Source organism: Trichoplusia ni, chromosome 15 (genome assembly GCF_003590095.1).
Source record: "Trichoplusia ni isolate ovarian cell line Hi5 chromosome 15, tn1, whole genome shotgun sequence".
Taxonomy (NCBI): domain Eukaryota; kingdom Metazoa; phylum Arthropoda; class Insecta; order Lepidoptera; family Noctuidae; genus Trichoplusia; species Trichoplusia ni.
The window spans coordinates 9,098,320-9,110,009 of NC_039492.1; the positions used below are offsets into that span (position 1 = coordinate 9,098,320).

Genomic DNA, 11,690 nt, shown 5'->3' on the forward strand with positions numbered 1-11,690 from the left:
ATTTAAATTGATAAAATGTTAATGCTAAAGCTTTGAAATAAAACGACAGTTATAAAATACGAATCTACATTCACTTAGAAGTCTTGTTAGCACGTAGTTGAGCATGTGATAAGAGATGAGCTTTTGTGTTGTGTTGTGCCAGTGAAGTATTGTTCTCTTACAGACTACATAGATGAGGTTCTGCAGGAGGAGGGCGACGAGCGGGAGGTGGAACCTCGCCGCGAAGGCGAAGACGGCGGTATAACATTCACTGCCAAATCCCCGCGTAGGTATTCTGCATGACGAACCCTGTGTGATACACCACAGTTTGGATTTGAATGGTTATATTGCTAAGCTATCGATAACATCTAAGTCTGTATTATCAAAGCTAAATCTAATGAAAACTAAATATCTTATCCTAAGCTATCTCGTGTAAAAGTTCAATGTTTAAACTACCCGCAAATTTCCTGTGGTTTTTGTTGCTATCTAATGTCTCTTGTATATTAATCTGAGTAACCAAGTATTTGTATAGCACACATACATAAAATTACGCTTACCCTATTAATAATATTGTGCATGTGTCACAAACAAATACTTATTGAAGGCAAAATCTTCAAATCCAAACGAATCCTTTAGATGTTGTTAACTGACGTTGTTTGTTATTTACCGCACTCTAACTTCTCTACATTAACCATAATGGAATACTTGTACTACTAAACCGGTGGTTACTAAATTGGTATACGACTATTATTTGCCGAGTCGAAGCGTTACATATTTTCTGACATGGCTACGTACTGTGAGAATGTGCTGAAAAGTATTGTGGTGGCATGTTCCAAATAATCTTTCTGTATGTATGTATTTGTATTTTATAACTATTCTTCTTAAAGTAATTTGATTTCTATTGTTTTTGTTCAGTTGCCTATTTTTAAGAAATATTTACTTCAATGATTTATGGCCCAATTAATTTGCAAACCTTTTATTGTAGGACAATAAAATGGTGCTCTTTCTGTTAAACGTGGAGTAGGTAAATCGTCGAATCAATAAACTAAAAATATGAATATTCTTCCTAAATTCATTTTATCCTTTGATATCAAAGAACCTACCTACAAACATCATATTATCAAACCGGAATGTATGCTATATCCCTGTAATATTTTTAGTGCATAAATATCATAGAAATGTTCACCCAGTCACTCGACCTGAAACGGTTGTCTGTCAGACAGCCTTCATAGTGTATCATTTTGATTCAATCCGTGTACTTTTTTGTTCTACATAGAAAAAGGTTTGTCATCTAGTTGGTTTTATTTCTAGGACCCATACTAACCTCCTGTGCATCAACGCTAATCCGTTTAGGTATACCTAGTATTCCTTTAATTGCTGCGTATCTTTTTCATCTCTGCTTGTTTAATATTGTTTGTGTTTGATCGTCGTTTTCTTCCCTTCTGGCAATCTTCATGTGGCACCGCAAACTAACCAAAACTCTCGACAACTGGCGATGATAATATTATCAGCTGGATATAAAGAAGTCAGTCCAACGTCCTCGCATAAAGAAAATAGTAGTTCACTTTTAAATCAACTGGCTAACCTGCCCGGATTCAATCCTTTGAAAGCGAGGATTGTTAAGCAGTACGCTAAAACACCCGAAGAAATCCTCCCGACAGCTGTTGAGAAATCCTTACCGTGGAGAAGGGACAGATCCACGTATAACTTTGGTATGTGTTTACTTCAAATCTGAAATGTTTTAATAATCGTCTCTAGATAAATCTGCGTGCATACTTGCGTCTGATGATCAAGATTTTAATTAAGATAATGCTTTAATGTTTCTGTGCTGAGATTGGTACGCAATTCATGATTATGTAGACATTACATGGCCAAGGTAGGGAGTCATCAACTCGCTGTTACAGAATAACGTAATAATGAGCAACACTTCACCTTAGAGTCGATTATGTAAACCACTGGGTAGACGCCCGGCACATTGTAATAAGTTCTTGAAATTAGATAATTTGTTTGTTTAGCTTTCCTTCTCTAGATTTCATTTCATTTTTGCTTTACTGAAGATTTGATATTTTTTTCATCAGACGCTTCGCAAAGATATTGGTCATCCGATTCAATGTTACTATTGCATGTAAAACACATACTATTTACTCCTTTGTAGTTGATTTAGATTTTGACTCTCAAGACTACCAAGCTGAATACTAAAACCAATAATAAATAATACAAAGGATGCTTTTGCTAACCTAAACTGTGTTTGGCATGGTAGTCCTTGTAAGCTAACTTAATAAACTAATACGTGTCTGTAACTAACCACAAGTAAGTACCTAATGCATGTTTAAAGTAATTTAAGTAGCAAATAGGTAGTAGAAGATAGCATAAGGAATTTTAATGTTAGTTAAAGAAACGAAAAGGAAAACGACAACTTAATAATCATTTGAAAGCGGCACTTCATTCAAATAAGTCAATGCGCACAATCCATAACAAAATATAATATAACAAAATTTAAATTATTTCACTTTTAAAATGCTTAAGTAGTACTTCCAATGATCTAAGTATATCTAGGTATAGATATTACGATTTATTAATTATAGCGACTATTTTGAAGTCGATATTATCTATTAGAGACATATGCTTCAATCAAATTGGCAAGTTAGACTAGATTTTATAGGTATAGAAAACTAGGCATAAATATGTACCTAACAGTTGTAAAAACAAGGATCATTTAAATGTTTTAGTTCCAAACGAGGACATCCTTGAAGAGGATGAGAGGAGATTGTCTGACGATAACGGTAAGTTTTGAAGTCAAATATATCTAAATACAATGTTTTGCGAATGAGAAATAAAACCAATCTACACCGTCACATTTACACAGATTTTTATGATACCATTTAATAACCCCAATCAGCCTTACAATGCAAGGTTTCTTTATTTAAAATACTAAGTGCAGCGACCAGGAAGCCATTATTAACACAGCGATCACCGACAGGTCATCACAGCCTAACAATTAGGATAGTTTTACTTAATGTTCCATTTTAGCTCATCGTTAAAGCTGGGACTGTCGTAATAAAAGGATGTCTACATATGTAAGCAAAAAATGAAACTGTGATTTTGTTGAAAGTCCCTCACACAAATTATGTAAACAAATGTATAAAAACTTTGTAACTACAGAAACCTACATAATAGTAGCAGAGCACGCTCGCGTGGCTACCCCTACGGCTACGGAAACCATGTTGCCATGGAAACGGGAGGAGATGGAGGGATCGGGCGGCGGCGCACTCAAACAATCAGAGTTCCCCGCTTGGGCCTCGAACAAGGAGTACCTCGCGTACAGCTCACCCTCTGCAACATTTTTAGGTAAATATTGTTGAATAAAAAAAACGAAAGCAATGAAATATTAAGATACAATATTTGTGCAATAGTATTACGATCGAATTTAGGTAATTCATTAGAGTATCGAAAAACGTTACACTGGACATATGCTTGCTAGTTTAATTATGACAATATTTAATTATTTTTTTTATGTATGGAAATTTAGGCCAGCTACAATTTAACGTAACACCATTAGCTCGTAGCAATAAATTATTTTGAACTACGTATCGCGTAGACTGTCACAGATTCTGGAATTACCAACACACGAAAAATGGCTCACAGTTGCACTGTTAGGTAGAGTTATTGTAAAACAATTGGAACATTCCGTGAACTTTTTTTGTGGTTATCGAATATACCACCTGGGTGTAAGTTAATTATTTTCCAAACGCTAATATTTTTCTTTAAAATTACCATTCTGTAACTACATTTTATTGGTATGAATGCCTTACTGGTATCCCGTAGTACGCGTTTTCATTGCATTGCTTATGAAGCCTATTGTAATTTGTAGGACGACACTTACATCACAAAACGCTTACGCGTTACACTGTGCATGTTAGCTTTGAATGAATAGACCTCTCGCTGAATTAGTTTTAGTAACACCTTCAAAGCACAGATTATAGTTACAAGATATATCAAAATTAAAAGAATTAAAATAGTCCCACCCGATCAACACGCGCCTAAACTAAGACACATTTAAATAATGATATTTTTATATCTACACGGAAATAATAGATCATTTTGCACCTTTAACTTACCCTAGATTATAGGAAACTGTTTTTGAATGTTTTCTGACACATTTTTTTCTCTTTTTCCCTATCCATTCCGCTATAAAACAAAACACGCCCATTCTCATTAACTTCCTAAAACCAGGAGGCATAGAGAAGCCAAAACATCCGAAATCTATCATAGGTCTCTTCCGAAGAGAGAGCTCTAGCTCCACGCAAGGGGCGGCAGACTGTGTGGTGGTCTCCGACTCGGAAGGGAACAAAGACAGTTGGAACAAAGGAGAAGGGACGTCGAGAGACACGGGCGGAAGACAAGGACCAAGTTTACTGTCTAAGAGGAGTACCAGTCTAGGTGGTCCCTCAGTACTGCTTATGGAGGATGTAGCACACTCGGACCCGCTGGGTGCCTCCAGCCGACCAGCTAGCATCATGCAAGGTCCACATAGAGGACAATGCCGAAGGGGATCCATGCTGGAGTTGACTGGGTACGTAAATTATGTGATGCAATATTCGTGACAGTTGAATTACATTTCGTCTAAATTCGCTTAGTTTCTTTAAATAATATATAATATGTCTTATCATGTTTTCAGATCAATGTCTCGAGATGCTATAACAGAAGAGAAATGCAGCAAATCTCTACCAGAGAGCGAACGAATGGGAGTTCGACGTTTGCCGTTAGGTCAACAGAGTCTGCCAAGGGAACCCTTCATCCGGCAACTGACCATGGCTTCCACTCTTAACACCAGTTCCTCATCTGACGACTCTTCAGACGAAAATACCTGAGTGCCCCGACGTGGTGACCCAGACCGGTTGCCACTGCTAAAATACAGGACGCTAGAGTAACGTGCATTGTGCAATCGCGGACGGTCATAGTGAACGCCTACTATACTTTCTAAAAAGTGCTGTGAATCTGTGGTGTTAAATACTTAACGTAGCATGATGAGGATTATATCTAAAAGTTTCTGTCATACCACCTGCAACTCTAAAGGCTGGAGATTTATTCGAAATAAACGAATTCCGTATGAATAGGTACAAATGGTTATGAAAATGACGTTTTATTAATTAAAAAAAATACAATTATTCAAAGGCTTTCATGATATTGGTTTCTCGTGATAAGCATAGTATTGGAATTTTGACTATTGTTACCGTCTACGTGTATTTGAATAGATATTAAGATGCGTTGATATAGTCAATCAATAATCATGATACGCACACTTAAAGCGAGTTAACAAATCGTGCGGTAATGATATTATAGAAATACGGTACTTTAATAAAATATTTGCTTGCCAGATATTCTGTCTGAGGCTTACGAGTGATTTTGATATAGTTGTACATTATGTAACTAGGTACAATATAAGTTGTAAATACAACTCGTTGTCGTTGCATCCGTTTTTACGACACATAATTAGAAAAAAAAAAACATAAAGCTGTCAGGAAAACTTCCTATATCATTCTTGCCTTTTATTTGTTTAAAAATGGGTCGTATGATGATTTAGTATTGAAATGCTATCCGTTACTGATAAATTCAACCTAGCAGTTAATCAAAATGTTATATTTATGTAAACTGTATTAATTGTAAGCCTATTTGCTTGATGTTTGATGAACTGAAAGCGATTCTTACTGCGTATAATACAAACCTACAACATAATGTCTTGTCTAAATCAATGTATAAAATATATAGTTGTTTGAAGTGTATTTTTGTATGCTCTTTGTAAATCATGTAATTACATCCAGAAATACTATGTATGTACCTAAATGATCATTTGTATTTAACGTATTTATAGATATTAATGATTTCACAGGTGGCACTTGTTGCCAATGACAATACCATTAGTTTATTGAAAACATTAAAGTAATTAGATGTGATTTGTAGATGTAAGTAGATAGCGTTTGTGTTTTATAAGTGACGAAATACGTTTTGGAGGCTATTTTGTACAAGGTCTTCTATCAGTGTAAGACGAAAATGAAATGTGAAAAGAAAATACAAACATAAATTTGAAGATTGGTTAAACAGTCTAGGAGGGTTCTGTCTAGTAGACGACATTGCACGAGTTCGACAAGAACAGTGTGAAAAAAAATAACGAAAAAGGTGTTGAAATCAGATTGGATTTTAAACGATTACTAAAATTCTGGTGCATTTAAATCAGGGAGCCAATTTGTAGAAGTTTAATAACTTAAAAAGTAGGGAATTAGGAAAGTTTAATAACTTTATTTAAAACGTCCTTATTTCAAATAAAACAATGATTTCTGTATTATGCTAGGTGTTGATTAATTTGTGTCATTGGCAATTTGACGTCATTTCATTTTGGTCCCAGTAAAATAAACAATCTTGAATACAACAGCGCATGTTGAATTGTTACTAGATTGTAATTGTAATCTACTGAATAAGTTTGTTCGAAAATAGATTGACTAATTTAGAACAATAATAGCAGTAGATAAATACCTAGAGGAAAAATTGAAAATTGCTTATGTAAATATAAAGAGTTAATTTTGTTGAATGTGTAGACAATGATTGATGAGTGGATACTGTAATGGTCCGTGAAAATCGATTAAAAAGGGGGTCTACAACCGCATCGCAAATTAATATTGTTATGGTTGTAGAAGCGTGACAGCGCAATACACGGCGTAGAACGGCAGCTCTCTTCCACATTCAGAACAATATTAATTTAAGACGTTACCCCCTGAAGGCCAACCAGCTTCTAAAAAGTCTTGTAAAGTTGTCGAAGTATGAGAAACTACTCCAAGTCATTGCAGAGAGATTCATCGTCTCGCTTCCACAACTGCAAATCTTTAAGAGGTGGTTAGAACATTTGACTGAAAAGTTTACCACAAACTCTTTCTCTTAAAATCTAAGCTATTTTTTGCGCTGTCTGTCGCTAGACTGTTAGAGAACTTAGCTATAAGTACGTCTACTGATCAATTATTGTTGTATATTAGTGAAATAAATAAGCTATTTTATTAGATAGTAAATAATTGTTTTGTTTATATGTAGTTCAACGGCACAACTGAATCACAGTGTGTTATTCTGACCAAACTCAAAGTATTTTGTTTTTCTTACCTTATACCTAATAACTATGTACTTAGCTTTACCATAATTATTTAAATACTTAGGCATAATATTGTTGTACTTAGTTTAATGGTTTTTTCGTGTGTATTTTAATTATTGAGAGTAAATATTACCCGTAATTGCATTATGGGTATGTGCACTTACCTACTTAGACCGTAAAGGTATGTACATTATATTGAAAAAGAAAGCAAAAGAAATTCTTATGCTGTTATAAGTTTTTTTTAGAACATGATTATGTACCTACTTATCATTCGAGATGGCATTAACAACTTAATCAGTAGGTAAATATGCCTCTAAGAAGTCCCTTTCAAGATTTGTAACACTAACTGACGTAGTTATTAATCCAATGAAATAAAGAGCAAGTGCGTGCAATATACCTCGCCATTTAAAAAAACCAGCCTTTTACATATGCATTTATTAAACACCTAAAAAAATCTTGATCAGCAGTTTAATATTTATTCTTATGAAGGTAGTTAACCAGATTTTTTTTAAAAAGGTACCTTATTTATTTGTTATCATAACGTGATGGTTAATAAAATTATTAGGTATTAATATACCAATGAGTTTTACTTCTTACTAAAATATACAAACAACAGTGGTTAGTCTACTGTATGCAAGCTTTGTATAAATGGGATTATGGTGTGTCAATTGATAAAATAATAGTGCCTAGCGTAGAAAATCTACACCGCTCATTGATTGATAATATTGTGGTTTTCTTTTGTACTAAAATTATTGTTAAAACTGTATTATAGTAGTACAATAGATAATGAAAAATTAAATAAAAAAATCACACTTGAGAGTTACGATTTATTTTATTATCTTATCAACAGCATGCTTATCTACGCTCATAAGAAAACACCCTCTACAATATATCTTTTAAATATATAAATTACAGTAGCAGTACTACTAAATTAATGAGTAAGTACGTGTTCGTGCACGTATGTTAAATTACCGTTGAAGACAAAATGCAGCCGTGTCGAAAACTATTCGGCATCTATGAACCTCAATTTTCATGTAAGGTTAGAAAAATAAAATTAAAATACAACATGGATAATCATTCCAGCATTTTAATCCAACCTTATAATTTTAAAAATACTTGGGAACAAGTCGATTATAAAGAGTTTTTTAACCAACGTACCTGAACCAATAATTGAATTTAAATATTCTTGCTCAGTTTAGATGAAGGGTTCACTCAATAAGATACGAGAATACGGGATAAATAACATAGTGTACAAGTCTTTAAAAATCACGTTCACAATAATTTTCAAATTACCGCCACAACTTGCCACAAGCTACATTGACACATAATGTCACGCACAGGAAATTTCATCATCCGAATCCGGTTCGTGTTAGAAATATTAATTTTCTGCACTGCGTTTCGGTTTATTACATAGAATTCAAAATAGTATTTGGGAATAAAATTAATATTGATGTAATCAATGTAATTATTCATTTTATTTGAAAAATAAAAATTAAGAAAAGCAATTCTAACTGTGCTTAAATGCGAGTATTCAAGTTCTGGCATTCAAGTCATCAAAAAAGTAAAACCATCCGTTCGTTCCATAGATAATACATATAATACTGGTATAGATGAGACACTGACAGATCAGTTCTTTTTTTCACTACTTGCCCTGTAAACTAGATGGCGCTAGCGTCTGTGAAGCGATCTATAGCTATATGTATGTATGCACTCATCTACATAATATCTATAGGTTGCTATAGGTAGTTACGCATAGTACAGCATTTTTGCCGTGTATAAAATGTACTAAAGAGAAAAAAGAATACAACAAAAATATAAAGATTTTTCTTTATTTATAAATACGGATAATTTATACAATTTATTAATTAACGTCTACAACGTATTGAAATTAAACCACTTTTACTTTGACACATTTTTACTATTATAATTTACTAAGTAATATGATTTTCTGTAGAAAAATTATTCTCTAATAAAATCGTAATATGGTTTAATTTCATTGGCTAACATTCATAATACACTTATGGTATATTACAATCACCAATTAATTCACATTAATAGAAACCATTTTTAAATGATAAGGGTATAATTGAGAACCTTCTATTTTATTTATCGATGTAAATAAAGTAGATGGTTGGAAATGGCCACCCATCAAAAATCACATGATTTAAATCAATCAAATCATTTAATTAACAATAAGGTTTTAAATATCATTCACATTATTTCCTTTTTTTATGAATTTTATAGAAATTGTATGCTTGTAATTTAAGTATCGTTATTATCAAAATCAGCAATTTTTCCTGTTAAAATTCTATTTACACCCGTACACCAACTATTTACAATTAAGTTGATGAACAAATTAATTATATAATTAGTTAAAATCAATTTATGTTCATCGCATTGAATAATTGAAAAATCACATCTGCAATTTATAAAAAACACAATTATTATTTTTTTAAGTTTATTATTTCGGGCGATCAAGTCTCAATCATAAAATATATTTCATTAAGTAATTTAATAAATGAATCACATGTGATTTTTTTGTATAATCAATCATGTAATTAAATGCATTAGGATCAATTTCTTGTTGAAGTAAATCAACAATACAATTACAATTTTTAAATATATTAGATTTAGTTTTTTTATTATATATCCAGGGTACATATTTCTTCGCTTCCGAATGCAAAATCAAATTACTAAAAATAATTTGACTCATTGTTGAAATTAAGGAATCAACTGCAAAATCAGAATCTAAATCATCAGATTTTATAAATCATCATATTTAACTGTTTGAGACCCATCTTGACTTTTTACAATTTTTTCAAATTCTATTGATTTAAAAACAGGTTTAATTTCTGCCCAGAATGGGAAATGTGGTGATTTGTTTTTAAGACATCCCTTGAGTATTTTTGCTGTATCACGGTGTGAGTGGCCATTAAATGAATCAAATAATTTATCAAAAATCAGCAATAAATCTACAGTTTCTTCACACTCAGCTAGTAATATGTTGCATTCTGAAACAAAAAAATATATATATACATCATTAATGTTTGTGGTTATTTATGTTCCTATGCAAAATATATATATAATCAATTTCAATATATATATATGTATATATATGTATTCACAAGAAAAAGTATATATGTATGATTTATATGGATAAAAAATACTTATAATCAAAACATTTAACTGATTTTCATTATGAGTTGCATACCTTCTACAAATGTTTGCTCCATGTCCTTTTCCTTATCCTCCAACATTGAAACTGAAGCGACTGGTTCAACTGATACTTCTGCAACTGCAGATGAGCTGGTGGTATCTAGAAAGTAGCAATAATCTTGTTAGAAAAGACTTAGCACATACTTTAAAACCTATTGATATAATTGTGCAATTCTACAAAAGACTACTTAGAAGTATTTTAACATAATTATAACATTTCACAACTATCAAACAATGTTGTCTCGTCCCAAGCTAAGCAGAACTTGTGTTATGGATACTAGACAGCTGATAAACATACTTTCTAAATATAGAAATAATTTACACCCAGACACAGAACAAAATGATGATGCTCATCACACAAATATTTCTCCTGATTGGGAATCAAACCAAAAACCTCTGGCATAGCACTAAAAGACACTAGCCACTAGACCAACAGGACAGTTAATGCACTTCATTTGCGATGATTAGGTGACAGAAAATAAAATTGAAACAGCACTTGTTGGTCTGTGGTATCATCATCATCTTAGGGGCAGATTTCACAGTTATTTCATACATTTAATAGACATCTGCCAAAATGTTAATTGCATATTTGTTTACATGTAAATTGGATGTTATAATATGCAAATATATTTATTTACCTGATGGGATAAGGCTGGTGTAAAAGGTTGGCACTGCATTTCTCGTTAATACCGTTCCTTTACCTATGTAGTATTTCTCAAAATGTTTATAGTCTTATTTGGTTGTAGATGTATGTATCTCCTTTCATTATAATATCATCGTCTAAAACTTGTTTCCAGATCTCAAACCTTTCTTTATAACAGTCTGGCTTAGGAAAATGATGTAATGTACCTGAAATTAGAAAGAATGAGTTAATTGCAGGTTGTGAAATTTATGTTTTAAAAATATAGTGATATATAATAGTACACACTTCGATCGGATCGTTCCTACAATAAGATCACTTATTCTATCATCAATAATCATCTTACCTCCTTCTTCACATCCAAAATAGCAATGAGTGCGAGAGTATTTCGGTAATCTCGCCATCGTAATCCGTAAAAAACGCAGCCAAATTTTTAAATCAAGTAATGTAAACACACGTCGTAGTCCATTAAACGATGCCAGGGTCAAGAGAAATAAATATATTCGTCGGTATCCGTTCACGAGAAGCCAAGTAAATACGTAGGAAGCAGTTTCGAGGTCCAGAAAACACGCGATGGTCAATAATAGGCAAATAAGTCGAAAATAAAACTTGGTAAACTCACGGCACAAGAAACGAACGTTGAGTGAAAAGTTTTCAAAACATATCAGTGCTGTCATGTCATTAGCAAAATAAAAATTGCGTATAAGATTAATTGAAGAC

The 11,690-nt window shown here is 32.7% G+C and overlaps 1 protein-coding gene and 2 long non-coding RNA genes across 7 annotated transcripts in view; 1 reads left to right on the forward strand and 2 right to left on the reverse strand.

The window, feature by feature from the left end:
• Positions 1–7,328, forward strand: part of LOC113501175 (sodium/hydrogen exchanger 3) — a 51,021-nt gene extending 43,693 nt beyond the window's left edge. For 3 of the 5 annotated variants that reach the window (XM_026882237.1, XM_026882235.1, XM_026882236.1), the window contains 6 exons: positions 164–265; positions 1,491–1,691; positions 2,709–2,762; positions 3,142–3,327; positions 4,213–4,552; positions 4,658–7,328. In XM_026882237.1, coding sequence (XP_026738038.1) covers positions 164–265; positions 1,491–1,691; positions 2,709–2,762; positions 3,142–3,327; positions 4,213–4,552; positions 4,658–4,850 — 1,076 coding nt within the window. In that variant the 3' untranslated portion in view covers positions 4,851–7,328. The remainder of the gene's footprint in view (positions 1–163; positions 266–1,490; positions 1,692–2,708; positions 2,763–3,141; positions 3,328–4,212; positions 4,553–4,657) is intronic. The other 2 variants (XM_026882238.1, XM_026882239.1) reach the window with 2 other exon arrangements.
• LOC113501177 lies at positions 225–1,630 on the reverse strand. Its single transcript, XR_003401275.1, has 3 exons — positions 1,565–1,630; positions 1,304–1,468; positions 225–288 (listed from the first exon to the last, which is right to left on the reverse strand). It is a non-coding gene; the product is annotated as an uncharacterized LOC113501177 (long non-coding RNA).
• LOC113501178 lies at positions 1,643–8,322 on the reverse strand. The gene is made up of 3 exons (XR_003401276.1): positions 8,273–8,322; positions 1,912–2,174; positions 1,643–1,710 (listed from the first exon to the last, which is right to left on the reverse strand). It is a non-coding gene; the product is annotated as an uncharacterized LOC113501178 (long non-coding RNA).
• Between the last annotated feature and the right edge of the window lie 3,368 nt (positions 8,323–11,690).